The 16,560-nt window shown below is 48.4% G+C and overlaps 9 protein-coding genes across 9 annotated transcripts; 4 read left to right on the top strand and 5 right to left on the bottom strand.

Moving 5' to 3' along the window:
* Nucleotides 1-228: 228 nt before the first annotated feature.
* Nucleotides 229-819, bottom strand: N7508_008094 (uncharacterized protein; the record flags this gene model as incomplete). Its single annotated transcript, XM_058466158.1, has 4 exons — nt 229-308; nt 359-443; nt 499-678; nt 730-819. 4 exons carry the CDS (start codon nt 817-819, stop codon nt 229-231), a joined length of 435 nt encoding a protein of 144 aa, XP_058317486.1.
* Nucleotides 820-1,533: 714 nt separating this feature from the next.
* Nucleotides 1,534-2,855, top strand: N7508_008093 (NADH:flavin oxidoreductase/NADH oxidase; the record flags this gene model as incomplete). Its single annotated transcript, XM_058466157.1, has 2 exons — nt 1,534-1,704; nt 1,758-2,855. The coding sequence occupies 2 exons, from the start codon at nt 1,534-1,536 to the stop codon at nt 2,853-2,855; spliced, it is 1,269 nt and encodes a 422-aa protein (XP_058317485.1).
* A 1,397-nt stretch (nt 2,856-4,252) lies between these two features.
* N7508_008092 (uncharacterized protein) lies at nt 4,253-5,160 on the bottom strand (the record flags this gene model as incomplete). Its single annotated transcript, XM_058466156.1, has 2 exons — nt 4,253-4,875; nt 4,947-5,160. The coding sequence occupies 2 exons, from the start codon at nt 5,158-5,160 to the stop codon at nt 4,253-4,255; spliced, it is 837 nt and encodes a 278-aa protein (XP_058317484.1).
* Nucleotides 5,161-5,391: 231 nt separating this feature from the next.
* N7508_008091 (aldo/keto reductase) lies at nt 5,392-6,507 on the bottom strand (the record flags this gene model as incomplete). Its single annotated transcript, XM_058466155.1, has 4 exons — nt 5,392-5,588; nt 5,653-5,980; nt 6,036-6,300; nt 6,368-6,507. The coding sequence occupies 4 exons, from the start codon at nt 6,505-6,507 to the stop codon at nt 5,392-5,394; spliced, it is 930 nt and encodes a 309-aa protein (XP_058317483.1).
* An 869-nt stretch (nt 6,508-7,376) lies between these two features.
* N7508_008090 (isocitrate lyase/PEP mutase family protein) lies at nt 7,377-8,156 on the top strand (the record flags this gene model as incomplete). Its single annotated transcript, XM_058466154.1, has 1 exon — nt 7,377-8,156. The coding sequence occupies one exon, from the start codon at nt 7,377-7,379 to the stop codon at nt 8,154-8,156; it is 780 nt and encodes a 259-aa protein (XP_058317482.1).
* A 239-nt stretch (nt 8,157-8,395) lies between these two features.
* N7508_008089 (class I SAM-dependent methyltransferase) lies at nt 8,396-9,416 on the bottom strand (the record flags this gene model as incomplete). The annotated part of the gene is made up of 4 exons (XM_058466153.1): nt 8,396-8,584; nt 8,648-8,825; nt 8,883-8,986; nt 9,054-9,416. The coding sequence occupies 4 exons, from the start codon at nt 9,414-9,416 to the stop codon at nt 8,396-8,398; spliced, it is 834 nt and encodes a 277-aa protein (XP_058317481.1).
* Nucleotides 9,417-11,030: 1,614 nt separating this feature from the next.
* N7508_008088 (GFA family protein) lies at nt 11,031-11,654 on the bottom strand (the record flags this gene model as incomplete). Its single annotated transcript, XM_058466152.1, has 3 exons — nt 11,031-11,334; nt 11,394-11,573; nt 11,647-11,654. 3 exons carry the CDS (start codon nt 11,652-11,654, stop codon nt 11,031-11,033), a joined length of 492 nt encoding a protein of 163 aa, XP_058317480.1.
* Nucleotides 11,655-12,125: 471 nt separating this feature from the next.
* Nucleotides 12,126-12,744, top strand: N7508_008087 (coiled-coil-helix-coiled-coil-helix domain-containing protein; the record flags this gene model as incomplete). The annotated part of the gene is made up of 4 exons (XM_058466151.1): nt 12,126-12,175; nt 12,286-12,320; nt 12,404-12,518; nt 12,621-12,744. The coding sequence occupies 4 exons, from the start codon at nt 12,126-12,128 to the stop codon at nt 12,742-12,744; spliced, it is 324 nt and encodes a 107-aa protein (XP_058317479.1).
* A 410-nt stretch (nt 12,745-13,154) lies between these two features.
* N7508_008086 (nitrogen permease regulator 3 family protein) lies at nt 13,155-15,739 on the top strand (the record flags this gene model as incomplete). Its single annotated transcript, XM_058466150.1, has 2 exons — nt 13,155-14,310; nt 14,364-15,739. 2 exons carry the CDS (start codon nt 13,155-13,157, stop codon nt 15,737-15,739), a joined length of 2,532 nt encoding a protein of 843 aa, XP_058317478.1.
* Between the last annotated feature and the right edge of the window lie 821 nt (nt 15,740-16,560).

Here is a 16,560-nt window from a genome sequence, read left to right as displayed (position 1 = left end):
AGGTATTGCCCTTCTTATATTTTCCGAGTTAATATATTATTAATAGTCCGCTTATGCACCTTTTGTCCTAGTAAAGATTCTTATAGTATATTAATAATAGTAAGAGTATGTATTAGCTATTGAGTTCAGCTAGTAACTCGGATATCAAAACTCCACGAATTCAAAGAAAAAGCACCCGTATCTATCGTCAAAACATAATAGTCATATCAGAAAGCGGTAGTAGTAGTTTTACTCCGGGCGGTCGAAAGACTCTTCAACGTCGTAGTAGCGGTCAAGGTACTCGCAGACGAAAGGGGTGGCACAGCATTCTGTTTTAATGCATTAGTAAAGTATTAATAAGAGTATAGGTCGAACTCACTAGCATTAGCTTGCTCGCAGGACTCGCAAGGGAACTGGGTCACATGCTTGGTCCGAAGAAAATCCTTGATCTCTTTGATACCGATCTGGGATAATGCATTAATAATGTCCGGAGAATGTATTGTCATCATATTAACTCACATTGCCAGCCTTCGTAAAAGGCACGGCCATCTTCTTCGGAGGGGCAAAGAGCGATTTATACCACGCGATCGAGGCATTTTTGTCCTCGACACTAGGGGCACCTTTGGCGCGGCCGGGGAGGGTGAGGTCTTTATGGGCCTTTATGTGGACACGCAGGTTGCCAGTGTGGGAGAACTGCTTCTGTAATGCATTATTAATACTTTTTCAATAGCTGATGCCTTCATCACTCACTGTTTGGGAGGAGCAGTCGGGGACGCGGCAGAAAACCTCGCCAATATGCATGACAATATGGCCATTGTCATCCTGTAATGTATTAGCCATGGTATAATAATGCATTATTCATGCGATAGAACCGACTCACGGTCTCGTAGGGAGGCAGGGGGGGTCGCCAGCCATGGCACGCGCAACGTAACGGTCGAAAAACTCCTTCTTAACGCTTGCCATAATGCTCAGCTATTAAGAATCGATGAAAATATGATGGAAATTTGATGAAATCGAAGAAAAATTGATCCAGTGAAGGCGGTCGGGAACCTCAGTGGAGATGGGGTGGATGAAAAGGGAAAGATTGTAATAGCCGTGTAATGCCAAGATATGGACCCACTTTAGTAGCCAATCATAATCGATTACTAATCACAGAGCTGACAGTTCAAAACACGCTAGTGGGTCACATGACCTTCCAACTGTCAGCTGACGCGTCTCCAACTGTCTGCCTGACAGTTGGCCTCATCGCATCCATGGATCCACAAAGTATCGGAGACATTACATAAGCCGGGACTCGGGAGCTAATTCAACCGGGGGTGGATATCATTCGGCGACTTTTTCATTTCTGCTTCACGCCCTGACAAAGATGCTATGCGGAAAATAGAATCCCGAGTGTTATCCGTGTTTCAAAATCAAAAAGCCACGGCTATCAAATTTTCAGATGATAAATCACCTTGATTGCTCCACATGAACTAGTTACAGTATATAAATACCCTCCACCCCTGCAAGGTAAGGATTTCAGTATAAAGTTATAATATCTCATATCAAAGCAAAATGACTTGGCCCGACGTTTCAGCTAAGCCCGCTGAGGGCGTCTCATACTTCACCCCTGCCCAAAGCCCCCCGGCAGGCACAGCTCGTGACCCCCAGACCAGTGGAAAGCCCATTCCCAAGCTGTTCAAGCCTTTCACCGTTAGGGGAGTTACCTTCCAGAACCGATTGGGCGTACGTATTCTCCGTGCAATTGATGATCTACAAAGCTAACAACATTCCTACAGCTTGCGCCTATGTGCCAGTACAGTGCCGATGATGGCCACATGACCCCCTGGCACATGGCTCATTACGGTGCCATTGCCCAGCGCGGGCCCGGAAACATGATTATTGAGGCTACTGGCGTTGTGCCTGAGGGCCGCATTACCCCCGGCTGTGTCGGTCTCTGGAAGGACTCCCAGATCAAGCCCCTCGCTGATGTCGTTGAGTTCGTGCACAGCCAGGGCCAGAAGATTGGTATCCAGCTTGCTCACGCCGGCCGCAAGGCCTCGACCGTCGCTCCTTGGTTGGGCGGTGTTGTCGCCAACAACTCCGTTGGCGGCTGGACCGATAACGTTAAGGCTCCTAGCGCCATTCCCTTCGCCGAGGGTGACCCTATGCCTATCGCTATGACCAAGGATGATATCGAGGAGGTCAAGGCCGCTTGGGTTGCCGCTGCTAAGCGTGCTGTTGCTGCCGGCGTCGACTTCATTGAGATTCACAACGCCCACGGTTATCTCCTTTCTTCTTTCCTGAGCCCCTCCAGCAACCAGCGTACCGACGACTACGGTGGCAGCTTCGAGAATCGCATTCGTCTCTCTCTCGAGATTGCTCAGTTGACTCGTGACACCGTCGGTGCTAACATGCCTATCTTCCTCCGTGTCTCCGCTACCGACTGGCTCGAGACCAGCAAGCCCGAAGAGAAGGGCTGGAAGCTCGAGGACACTGTTGAGTTCGCTCGTGCTCTTGCCGCCCAAGGTGCTATCGATCTTATTGATATTAGTACCGGTGGTGTCCACAGTGCCCAGAAGATCACCTCCGGTGCCGGCTTCCAGGTTCCTTTCGCCTCTGCTGTCAAGAAGGCCGTTGGCAACAAGCTTCTCGTTGCTGCCGTTGGTATGATTAACAACGGAAACCTGGCTGAGAAGATCTTGAACGAGGAGGACCTCGATGTCATCCTTGTTGGTCGTGCTTTCCAGCGTGATACTGGTCTCGCTTGGCAGTTCGCTAAGGATCTCGATGTTGAGATTGCCATGGCTGGTCAGATCCGTTGGGGTTTCACCAGCTTCCGCAATGCGTCGGAATACATTCAGCCTAACTCTATGAAGGCCTGCATTTTTGATTAGATTTGATACACCCGATGACCGGCTCGGTTATCTTGCATATATAGACTCATTTGGTTATAGAAGTTCAGGTATTTAGTCTGAAGATGATACTTTTTTTTTTATCCTTCTTTTTTCCCACAAAAGGCTCACAGTAGCCTGTAGTATGAGAACAATATTAAAATATTCTCGGTTGAGCTGAATTCGTGGACGACAGAGCATAACGGAGCTTGGCCTGCGATAGTATTTCAAAATATATCAAGGCCAATCTCAATGACATTCACGTCATTTGTTCACTTGGGTCAAGAGTGGCGTGAAGTTGACTTAAACTTGCCCGTTTGAGCGCGGAAAGTGAGCCGGACAAGAGGTTATTCCGGACCCGACCGCCTACCTATTGAAATGGGGATGGCACGATGGCAGTCTGACATAGCAGACGGGTCGATACTAATGAAGAGATCACACAACCACTCCCATGGCCTGAAGGCGTAGAGAGCGGTCCCTGAAGGTGTAAATCGTACCGAACCTGATGCTATATCATGAATCAAGAAGTTTTGCGAGTAACTGTAGTCATATTGAGGTTGTTGGATCATGCTCCTCTCTCTCTGTAGGAGAAGACTGCATGTCTCCTGAGGCATCATAGATGCCTCAGGCCATTCAAATACTACTGTCACGGGATTCACCACTACACTATATAGAGCTCGACTCTCCAATCTTCCGTACTTCCCCCACCTCGCTTCAATCAAAGCTGTGCAGCAGTACCTCCCTATTCCCCGGCTCTCAGGAGCTCAGTCAGTATCTTTCTCCGCCACCTTGCTCTCTCTGAAGTTGTATACGACTGTCGAGACTGTTCTTGGATTGTAACCCTTCCATGTACACCCCACATTCGACTGCATCTGGATGTTGCATTTGGTGTGGCTCAACTCGGATATGACTCAGTTAAACTCCCAGGACAGTGTTTTTATGGCTCCTTCAGCGTCCGCTGAGAGTCACTTCGTGGCTGTCGGCGTACGCTGAAGCGGTCATACAGCTTCTGCTCCGGGATTTTATTGAGTGGGAATCGCGCTGCAGATAGTGATCCTGTTGGTGTTTGTTTTGATTCTCAGTTCTATGGTCCCTTCAGCTTCCGCTAAAATTCATATTGTGGTTGTCGGTACGCTGAAGCAGTCACACAGCTGCTGCTTCGAGGTGCTATCAAAGGGTCACTGTTATGCGACGCAATGAAGTGACAACAAACTTGACAGGCAGTGATAGAGTCGCCTTTTTTGTACGAAAGGTCACGTGAATATCACAAAGGGACAAGACCTATTTAGAGCTGCGCGAATAGAAGACAGTCTTTTGCAGGCTTTGCGTCATATTGTCAATCCGAAATCTAATATCTTAGATCAAGCTTAACCTCCCACCAAACTCCAAGTCCAGTATGCTCATGGCAAAACCTCCTCCCCTTTCCAATCCCAACACCTCCCTCTCCCTCCGTTCGTCTCAGCTGATAGCCCCAAGAGGACTTGCAACAGTTTCTCGGCTGAATCAGCAGGCTCCAGCATCTCCCTCCCGCCCCAGAACTCCTTCGTGAAATCCGTCCGCACGGTTCCCGGATGCAACGCAACAGCAATCGCCCTCTGTGCGCTCTTCGTCCGCAGATACAAATCGAAAGACTTTGCCAACTGAAACACAGCAGCCTTGCTCGCACGATACGAGTACCACCCACCCGACGAGTTGTCAGAAATGGAGCCGACGCGAGCAGCCATCATGGCATAGATGGCATGCGAAGGCAACTCCAGCTGCGTTTCGGAACCAGCTGCAGCTGTGAACTCTGTTTTGGGGAATGCAGGTGCAGATTTGGATGGCATAAATTGGGAGAGATGTTTCATGAGGAGTAATGGACCCAAGGAGTTGACTTTGAAGCTATCCAAAGCCCCGGCAGAGTCGATCTGGCTCGGCGACTTTTCCACATGCAGAGTACCCGGCACTGTCAGTCCCAATCTGAGTGGTGTGTCTGGATATTCCTTGCGGATTGTATCTGCCATTGCTGATATCGTGGATTCATCTGTGGAAATGATCAGGTTTGTTTACGTTGTCACGAACACTTGGCCCAAACTAGGTTCGTTTGCACTGTACCTGTCACGTCAACTTCAATCATTTTAAGCCTCTTCTCTGAATCCTTGGGTATGCCATTGCTAGATAGCAACCACTCTCGGATCTCATTGCAGTTCTTGCGCGCTGTTGCTATCACCGGGAGCTGGGTCCGCGCTAGAAGTTGGTGAGCGAAGGCAAAACCTAGCCCGCGTGAAGCAGGAGTAACGATAGCAAATCCGTGCTTTGCTGAAGACATTGCTAAATTGTGCTAATCCGTATGGTGAACGATGTAGGAAGCGGGTCGACCTGTTGCTCCTTGTATGCCGATGACGTCATGAGCCACAACCACTCCTGCTTGCATACTCCACAGTCCATCTACATATTCTCATACTTGCTTGGTTGACAGTTGTATCATTGCATAATCTGATTGTTTCACGATATTAATGGCATTCTAAAATTGCATCATTGCTTGGACATAGCATTGTCATTACTTTCCTTCGAGACCTGCGAAAAAGTCCCTGCCAAACTCCCCACTGCTATCATTGAAACGACGCTTTTGGTTGAGTGTCTCAATCTGTTTCATATCATCTGGACTGAGCTTGAAATCTCCCTCGAGGTTAGACTTGATCCTAGAAGGGGTTTTGGACTTCGGCAGCACCGAATGGCCTAGCGTGACACCCCAGGCTATCAAGCACACTGCTATTAGCATCTTTCCTTACTAACATCTAGATACTCCGCGAACACATACCAAGAGTAACCTGCGCAGCAGTTTTGTTGTACTTCTTCCCGATCTCCGCCAGCACAGGCTCATCAACCAACCTCTCGGTTCCGCGTTTGTTGCCATAGATGGCATTCTGGTTTCCAAACGGCGAGTAGTGCGTGACATGGATCCCATTAACCCGATGCCACGCCGTAAAATCATGTTGCTGTAGCCAAGGGTGGCATTCCAGCTGATGCACCGCCGGAACGACCGAGGTATCCTTTACCAGGCGCTCCATCTCGTACTTGTCGCAGTTCGACACGCCGATAGCTTTGGTCTTGCCCGTCTTCAGGACCTGTTCCATGGCTTTCCAGGTCTATGTTGCTATCAGTATTTTGAACTTGATAGTTAGCAGGATATGATAACCTTACATCCATAAGACCGACATCATGCTGCATCACTGGCACCCCATCGTCTTTCGGGAACAACTCCTCTCCTCGCTTCCAGGCCACAGGCCAGTGTATGAGATACAAATCGACATAATCCATATCGAGGTCTTCGAGTGATTCCTGCAGAGCTGGTGCCACATCGTCCGGATGCTGCTTGTTGCACCAGAGCTTGGTCGTGATGAAGAGATCTTCGCGGGGAATGCCGCTCTTCTTGACTCCTCTTCCGACGGCTTTCTCCGTGCCATAACTACCGCAACGTCAGCCCTGGTATTGGAACATGCCTTTGATGTTGGTGGTATAGAAGATATGCTCACACGCGCGCAGTGTCAATGTGACGGTACCCCGCCTTGATTGCCTCCGCGACGGCGTCTTCCTGTTCCCCTTCATCTTGCCAGGTGCCGAATCCAAGGGCCGGGATATCTGCACCTGTGTTCAACTTGTATCTTGTGGACATTTTGGTCTTGGTTGGTATCAATGGCGGTTCGGAGACAAAATGTTGCTGTTTGTGACAGATTCGAATTTAAATCCTTACTGCACTCGGGGCTTCGGCATTGTGCTTGAATATGGACGTCAGGCTGATGCAACTAAATTTTGAAAGGTTTAGGACTTCTATGACGTCCAGATGAGGTGTGACTCGGTATCTACAAGCGGTTCCTTAAAACCTTAGCCGTTGGCCCATAGGCCATCTACGTCTGATTCCCGTGCATTGTGTTGGTTTCAGCTCTTTCCAGGTGTTGTCTTCAAGGCTTCAACGATCTGACTTGGTTACTAGCTTGTGCGAATGCACTCTTTAGTAATAATCTTGTGTTTGCATGCGTGCCTTTGACCTTGAGTCCCTAATTTGCCTGCAATGAGCTTCTGCTATTTATGCGTTCATGTGTAAACTCGCGGCATTTCCCCCCACCGGTGTTCCTTTACGAAGTCTCATCAATCATACCTTGGGTTCCATTCCATATTGCTATGCTCGTAGTCTCGAGTACAGTAGTATTGGGAAATAGAATCCCCAACGAACACGAACGGATTGTCTCTCGGCTTTAATCCGAACATACCCTAATCCGAATCTGGTTACTCTGCCTCGTATAGTATTAGATACTTGCTATCAAATTGACCAATCAACAGTCAGCCATTCCTTGCGGCTCGTTTTCCCCTCCAAAGAAACATTTAAATACTACGAACCTACGCGCTGAGGTTCTCGAAGTATTTTGATTCCAAAAAAAAGAGCCATACTCTTGATTATAAGTCGTGGCTCACCGTGCTCTTTTACACCTCAACAATCGCTCTACCTCCCCATTCCCCCAACAACAATAAAATTATATCAAGACAATGGCAGAAGAAAGAGCTCACCAACTTCGCAGCCTCCACCAACCTGGAAAGCCGGTGGTATTTGCAAATGTCTATGATGCCCCAACAGCAGAAGTGGTAGCCACGCTCCCAGCAACAGAGGCCATCGCCACAGCAAGCTTCGCCATTGCCGCAGTCAACGGATGTGCAGATGATGAACTTGACTTGGAAACAAACCTTACCGCCTTACGACGCATCATCCCAGTTGCATTGAAACACGACAAGTCCATCACGGTCGACCTGCAAGATGGCTATGGTGATCAGCTGGAACACGCTATCAAAAGTATCATTGCACTCGGAGCGTCCGGGTGCAATATTGAGGATCGGGACAACAGTACAGGGTATCTGTTTCCTCTGGATGAAGCGGTAGACCGTATTCGCCGGGCGATCTCTGCTGCGAAGGATGCAGGTGTTCCAAGTTTTGTGGTGAATGCGCGTACGGATGCAGTCATGAAAGATCATGATGTTGATGAAGCAATTTTGCGTGGACGGGCATATCTGGATGCCGGTGCCACGACTGTTTTTGTGTGGGGTGGACCAAAGAGAGGTTTGGCCACTGCGGAAGTTGTTCAACTATGTCAGGCCTTCAATGGTCGATTGAACGTCATCGCACTCCTTGAAAACGGGCTGTCTGTTCGTGAGCTCACTGAAATCGGTGTGGCGAGAATTAGCATTGGACCTGCGTTATGGAGACATGCAATGGACTCTTTTCGACAGAAGGCTGAGGCATATCTGGACCATGGAGTCGAGATGCGAAGATGAGCCAAGGCGGTATATGTCAGGCACTGCGTATGATCGAGACACCTTCGGAAAGTCAGTGGAAGCGTTATCCAGGTCTCTAGCTTAAATGCAATAACGGTCTTTGACTCGAGAAACTTGAAACTATGAAATGCATCATTGCAGCTACATACAAATCTAAAGCCAGCCCCACAATTTCACATTTCTTATGTACTCAATCGCCTCTGCCGTATCTCGAAGAGCCTGCAAAGATCCCTGACCATCTAGTTCGCAGACATGGGCCTCATCCTGAAGCCAAGTATCTTCGGAAATTCGGTAAAGTTTTTCGACGAATGTTCACGCACAGGATCACTAAGCCTTTCGTCGAAATTGGTCTCCTCAAGTGCATCTACGGCGAGACCTGCTTTGAAAAACGGTGCAAACAGCTGGCTCAAAGGTCGGTGGAACAGGTACTACCGTGCATAATTTAGCTTTTCCACCGTCTCGCTGGATAGGGAAGGGCTTCAATCACATACCGGCGACTCAGTTTCCCCTTTCAACACCAATTGTCTCGCCGGGGGGACATTTAAGTATTTGGTTACAACAATAGAGCGGTCGACGATTCGCTGACCAGTCCCCGGGTCCTCCCGGACTACTACCTGCCGAGCTGCCCCAGATGTGAAGAATAGCGGATGAAGCAGAGTAGCGACGAAGCTAGAAAGTAGCTTTTAGTTGGAATAATGTTTGGCCGGGGGGGTAGAAAGAACTGACCAACCGTTGGGCTTGAGCAATTTCTTCAAAGATCTTGCCAATGGCTCCAGATCCTGAATGTCCATGAGAGCCATATTCATAGTGATAACCTCAAAACCGCCATTCTAATAAAGAGATGTGATAACAAGTGAGAGGCAAGAAAACACTGAGTAAATTAGATTGTGAACTGACCATGAGTTGATTATCAATCACCATAAATTCATCCCAAGACGATTGGTCTGTGACGTCGAGACACTGGAAAGATATCTTGTGTTCACCAAGAAAGATGTGCGTTCGCGCCTTTGCACGGTCTATCATCGTGACTGCACCATCGGTTGCGATGACAGAAGCGCCTTTCTGGGCTAACCAGCGAGCCACAAGACCATTTCCTGTTGCAAGGTCTATAGCATGGCATCCTTCTAGTTTACCAATCAGCTTCTCCAGGATGGGGAGTTCCAGAAAGCGGAAATATTCATTTCCTTCATCACCCATTCCTTTATCCCAAGAAGGGGCGTAAGTCTCCCATGAGGCCAGTGGGGAATTGTTTGAAGCCATGTCCAGCTAGTTCCAAAGACGGGCAGTGAAAAGAGATTTACGATACAGCTCAATACTGTTTTTGGCTTGAGGAATACGGGAAACCCCCTCCTTGGCAAAGATGACTCATCTAAAAACGATTATCTCAAATATTTACGACCTTAAGCTCAAATACAGGCAGGAAAGCAAAGCGTGAATGAATGTTCTCAAATTCTTCTATATCAACCTCGGGTTAGGTCTAGTGGAGAGTCGTGGTTTCTCGGTTGGTGTTTGATGCCAAGTCAAACAGCGCTGATGGCAGAATCTGGTCACCGTATTCAACCATCCGTTTATATAGCGAGCTCCACCCACAATTTTTTTCTCTTCTCTCTTCATTACCCAGGATTCCCAAAGAGCTATGATCTCTCAATCCTTTTTTGTTTTTCTTCATTCAACAGTTTGGACTGTGTCTAATGAGGGCACACACTCCTTCTGTGTACAAGCCCGAGTTCACTCGGCGATGCAATCCAAAAAATTTCTTTAAAAGGTAAGGAAAAACTTTTCCCTCTCCATATCAACACCACCCCCCTGGGATGATGATCATTCGACATGCAAAGGCATTCCTCAAACTTAATCACCATGTGGAATCTGTCAAAATTTAGTTTCAGCCTTGTCTGACCCCAATCACAATAACTCATTGGTTCATTGTCATTGATCAAGTGAGCTTTAGCTAACAAGCTGTCGCTTAGGTACATTAAACTTGCTCCCATACCCATCATTCCATTGCGGCTATTGCCTAGCATGAAGATATCTTGAACGAACGGGCGGACATAACGTACCCTCCTTTCATGCACCCGAAACTAAGCAGAGCGTACAAACTCTGTGGGTGTATGTTTGGTGGATTACTTGTTGAGAATTCGTCACCTGACCCTTTGCCCACATACCATTTTGTCCATGTCGCCATGACAATTTTTTGCAGTGTTTCTAACAGAAACTCTAGGTACTTTACTGCTCTCATCTTATTGCCCTATCCCATCATGGTCATATCTATTATGATGAATGTGTTATTCACACTGTTTGACCTGGGCACTCTGTGTCCGGGAATGAACATTTATACAAAAATCTGATTTAATGAGGTGGGTTTTTTCCTGGTGAAATTTTATTACGTTCCATGCTAACAGATTTTTCAGCCTGACTTAGTTGCCATGTCTTGATCTTGCTGTTGACACCTGCATATTGCTTGAATGCCATTGCTGACTGGACATAAGTGAATACATAGGAACACATACCCAGCATCCAACCTGGCTTGTTGATCGTGAGTTTACAGTCCTCCAATCCCCCCTTCTTTGCCTGATGAACCCTTAATATTCGCTGTGTTCTTTCTGAATCACCGTGTCGATACAATATTATTTCACCTTGGAGAACTGATCTTTTCTTCACTTGCCCTCCATGCCACTCATGTCATGAGATGTTCTGTTGCTAATTCGCATCACAGAAGCCAATAGTTACTACATAATAGCATCAATATTAAGGAAGAAAATTCTATCATACTCGTTTTCATTGTAAATCAGATTCGCTCTCATCGCGTAAACTCCTCTCCCCACCGCTAGTTCATAATCATAAGCACCTTGTTCCAAAATGGACATGCCCTATTCCCTACTCAACATAATGACCATGCTTCTTATGCCACCCCTCAAGACTATCCTCCCCATATAGCTTATGCACACTCTTCTTCCCCTCGGGCCACCGCGCCCAAGCCGGCTTCGAGTCATCCATGATGCAAACCATTTCATCGGGCACCGGCAACTCCGTATCAATTGCCGACGCAAATGGATGAATTAGTTCAGGCCAGTGGTGGTCCCATACCCAGAGCATGGTACTGCAATTCGAACAGAAGCTGCGCTCGGAGTCGCAAAGTTGTTCCATGGGTGTGCCCCGGTCTTTGATTGCCGTGTATTTCCTGGGTGTGTTAGCCTGTTTTTCAGTCTTCGTAGGATGTATTAGTGTGTAATGTCTTACTTGATAAGGTCTTTACCCTTGGTGATGTTCATGCTGTCTGCGATTCCCCCTAAGTTCACGGCGCCCAGGTATCCGCCTACTTTGCGGCAGATGCTGCAAGCGCAGAGCTGGTATGGCACTGGGGTTTGTGATTGGAGGGTGAATTCAATGCCGCCACATTGGCAGCTTCCTTCGAGTCTCCTGTTGTTCGTTCGGGGTCAGTGGTCTGATGCTGACATGGGACAGAGGGTGCCTGCGATCCAACCTCACATACATAGGCATGGTTTAGATTGATGTAAATGAGTTTGGGATCGACAAGGAAGAATGAAATGGTAAGAAAAAGATTAGTCGAATGATTGGAAAAGTATATTCAGGTTCGAAAGACAGTGGCCTCTATATATATTCCATCCATGGCTAGCGACCCCAACCTTCAAAACCCAAGCAAACAGGTAAAACAAAGTATGACTGCATAATCTGCTTAACCCCGCCTATCTCAGTCCAATATAATTTCGCATCTGCAGGCCGAAGTTCTATTTCCCCTCCATCCATCCGAGAGACATAGACATCATTGACCGAATCCCGCACTTGTGATTGGCGGACGTGGTGTTTGTCTTGTTTGCCCTGTTTGTCTCTCGGACTTTTGGTCTCGTTCTCCGACAAGTGCGCATCTTACGATTTGATTGTCTCGTCTGTACCAAAGCAGACTTCTTTTTTGCTGTTATTTTTGCGGATTCACGCTCAAAATACCTGAATATGAGTTTCGGAGCACCGGGAGGTGGATCTGTGAACTACAAGCCCGCGCCGTAAGTACCGTTTGAAGTCTACTGCTTTGCGCAGGCAGTCTTCTTCCACTGAGGGGATGAATTCGCAGCAACAACCACAACATTATGCTGACTATTTTAATTTTTTTTAGACCCGAGCGCGGTAGCTTCCCTCTCGATCACGAAGGTACAAAAGAACCACAAGACTCAATCTTGATCCCCAGCAAGACAATCGAACACAGAAACTAATTATAACTTTGAATGTTATAGGCGAGTGCAAGCACATTATATCAGGATATCTGAAGTGTATCAAGCTTAACAGAGGCACGAACGACGAGGCGTGTCGCAAATTGGCTAAGCAGTACCTTTCCTGCCGAATGGACAAGTACGTTGGAACCGTCTTGTGGAGGCACCACATCTTCATCATTGAAGCACAGGGAACTGAAAGCTTGCTGAGAATAGAGTGCTAACCGGAGACATCTTCTAGGAATCTTATGGCGCCGGATAACTTCCAGAACCTCGGTCTAGTGTTCAAAGACGACGAAGAGAAAGACAAAGCCCCTGCCAATGCAGGTGCCGACACATCGAATACTGCGCAATCGAAAAGCTGAGCCTGGGATTTGAAGGGCTAAGCGATATTGTACGATATGGGAGATTGGCATTAGTCTGATGACAGGGTAGTGCTGGCGTTATTCAAGGCGTTGTACATATGAAAATGCATTTGATACCTATATACCTAACACCAGAGAGCTATAGTTAAACGTATACAACACGATAGTCTAAGAGAGCTTTCTATCACCCGCCTAGTTAATTGAGCTGCAAGTATGGCGTCTTGCATGGAAAGTCGATCAGTTTTTAATTGTTAGAGAGGGCGTTAGAAACTTGAAAAAGAAATCCCAAGCCCCAATCAAACGACGTCCTAGCAGCAATCATTGAACCTATATTGAAACAGATCGAGTTGTTGTTAGCAAAAATGGCTGATGTATGTACCATCTGATAGACCGTCGACTGGAGCACGCGCATGCGGGGAATTAATCCCGCCCAACCACTCTCAAGCCTACGATCTCCAACTCCCCCACGGAGCCCGAAGACACCAAATGTCCTCGATCGCACGGCCACCAGACCCGTGTCTAGTGGCCATAATATTAATTGTCCGCTCAAGAACCGGCCCCCGTCTCGTCTTCCACTACCCCCGAAACCACTTAGCGAGAACCGAATTAAAACCACCGCCAAGGGCGGCCGGCGCAGCTCCCGCACTCGTACGCGACAAGGCTCGAGAAACACCGATTCTAGCTCAAGCAGTGAAAGCGGCTTAAGCTCAGACGATGAGGAGGAGGACCGCGAGCGAGAAAAAGAAACTCATGCCGGCGGCAGCTCAGTGCATGCAGGTCGGCGCGCCAGCAACTTCGGCCTCGACGAGCACCTTTCCGTCTCGGCTTCGACTGCAGCCAACGAACCGCACCGTCCCGGATCTCTAGGCTCTGGTCGAGCTTCCTCGCTACGAAAGCGCGGTGGCGCAGGTTCCGATCTCGAAGAGGATGCAGGGACCGCGTCTGATCGACCTGAGGATGGACCCGGGAGTTCTAGGCCCCCCTGGGAGTCCCTTCTGGGTGTGCCTGGGAGTGTATGGGAGAAGTTGTTGAGTCCGTCTCGGTCGTGGCATAAGCGGCGCTTCGAGGTTGGCATTAATGATCTGGCGCTTATTGGGTGGCCGGTGTTTGTGCGCGAGGATGGGACATGGCGCAAACAACGACGCAAGAAAAAGAAGAAGCCCCGTGCTGACTGGGATGGTGGTGAATTGGGTCACAATGAGCAGGCCGAGGATGGGCAGGGTGATGAGCACTTCGTTACGTCTCCTGATATGGGTGCTAGTGTTGCTTCCATTGCCGAGTCTTTGACTTCGCCGACGGATAGTAAGCGTGATTCGACGAGTGGGAAACCGGGGAAGATGGGGGACGGGCCTCTTGATCCTGAGGACAAAGACCATATGACTATGTTCAATGTGGTGTTTGTCGTGGACCCGCCTCTTTTGGAGTACTCGATGCGCGTGAAGGAAATCTATGAGAACGTTATCAAGAAGTTTGCCAAAGCTCTCAAATGGGAGCAGGCTCGCACTGATTATGTGTGGAAAGAGTCTCAGCACATCTTGCAAGTTCGCCGGAGAGCACGAGAGAATAGTAAGTCTTATGCTGGTGGCTGCCGTCATACTCGAGCTAACATGACTCTTTAGAAACATCGACTCACAACCTTTACTCCGAGTTGATATCTCAGTCTTCGCTGGCTCGGGCTATGTACACCGTTTACAGTAGCATATCAGCATCCAAGATCGCATCTATCTCGCTCAGCCCCGATGTGTCTATTTCGCTCCAAATCCCGCCATTGACCTCTACCCCATACGTTTCTGGCCCAGCAGACAAGTCATACCCCGGCCTGTGGTTGACCACAGCAGACAGTGCAACTCCAGTGGACGACCCAGGAGCTGATGGAAACAATACACCACATCAGGTATTGGCAAAGCATTTCGCCCTCCTACTTTTGGACAGCGAAGCTGCTATTATCAAAGATGTCGAAGCCTCCGGTGGCACTCTAGCCCCAGCACTCGCCCATTATATCCGCTGTTCCAAGCCAACCAAGTCCTTTGCTCAGATATCGGCTTCGTCAGGGATCCCCTTGTCCCATATCCAGATGCTGTCAAGCCATCTTGTGTATTGGCGCCGTGCCCGCGCTATTCCTCCCATTCATCAACGAGACACATACATCGTCTCTCCAAACTGCGACCTGAGCAAGCTGGAAGTAGCTACGATCGCCTATCAAGCGGCGTTCCCAACACTTCCCAGCTTGCCAAAGATGCTTTCCACCCTCAGCGGCACCCCTCGCCCATACAGCAACTTTATCCCCAGCAAGGACCACAAGGAGGTCTACTTCACTATCCTAGCATGGTTATTGCGCGGTGGTTGGGTCACCCAGCTGCGCACATTCGCACGTATCAAGGTCACACCCGAGATCAAAATGGCCGTGGAAATGGCATTGCGGAAGGAGGAAGTGGACCGGTACCTAGCAAAGGGCTCCTCCAACACCATCCCAGTCGACGAAGATGACTCCGACGACGAGAACGAGGACGATGATATCAACTCCTCATCCTCATCGTCACTGGCAAGCCACGGCAGCGGAGAAGAGACACCCATGCCCGGCCGACTCGATCCACACACTCAACTACGCGTGTCTCACAAGTATCTCGATCGATCAACCGCTCTCCGTCTCTCATCATTCATCCTCTCTCCACACCGCGCATCCCCACTCGAGTCACGCTGGCTTGACGAGATCGTCGCTCGATTCCCTGACCACCCCAGCACAGAGCAAGATGATATCAACAATAGTCCGGATATCACGCCCAATGATCTCCAGACCGTACACAAGAAATACTGGCCAGTTTTCCTGAAATACTTCAATGGATATGACGCTGTGGAAAAGATTTCCGTTCGGGAAAATCTCAAACGCAAACTTGTCTGGCAGGTTCTTATGCGGCTAGGGTTGGTCACAGGTCCGCTAGGGTCGATTGACTTGGATGCGCGTGAACAGGTGTTGGTCAGTGTTCGGCATTGGTAGATGTATCTACAGTACATGGTGTTAACGGTATGGAGTTTGGTGTCTATGAATACATCTATCTTAATTGTTGTGCTTTTGTACATATTTGTTGTTTTCCATGGTTGAACACTGATATCGCAATTTCCCGATGTTTTTCAAATCCCGTGTCAAACTAGATCTAATAGATCATCTCCGCCTAAGGCATATCCCGTGTCGCCAGGGTAATCCATACGTGTAATCCGATTACATACCCACTCCATTCCGGTGGTTTCCGCGTGCCCTCAGCCCTAACCACTGCCGAAGGCACAACATGTGAATACGACGTGTTAGTGAACTTGTGGTGAGAACCAGATGGGCAGGGGTAATAATCGGAGGTGAAGTATTTGGGCAGTTATTTGGGCAATTTAGCAAGAAGTGACAGACAACTTTACAGTGCGTGTACTTACATGTTGCCTTATCACGTGCCATAGTATACATCGCACAAATATATGTGTAATTGTAATTTTTTTTCATGGGTAAAACTAATCAAAGTAGGAAAAGTACGCAGACTCGCGGCGCAAGGCTTGTAATACACTTACCCCGGGAACTAGATACCCGAGCATTTCACCACCGGTTTGTATATCCGAACATATATTAACGGTCTAACGGGTGAATATTACATGAAAGGGACTTCGGGCATAGGGAGATATTGGGCTGGAGAGTAGATATATGAGGATTTGTAATATGTTTAATGTTATATTTAACAAGCAAGGCCAACACGTAAACTTCCTGTCAGATATTTCATTGTGCGCCAATCGTCAGAGGGGCTCCGGTGGACCCCGCGATGTTCAGTTCAGTCAGAT

The sequence above is a fragment of the Penicillium antarcticum genome (genome assembly GCF_028974205.1).
Source record: "Penicillium antarcticum strain IBT 31339 chromosome Unknown utg000008l_segment0_segment0, whole genome shotgun sequence".
Lineage (NCBI taxonomy): Eukaryota > Fungi > Ascomycota > Eurotiomycetes > Eurotiales > Aspergillaceae > Penicillium > Penicillium antarcticum.
This window is presented reverse-complemented; position numbering and strand designations above follow the sequence as displayed.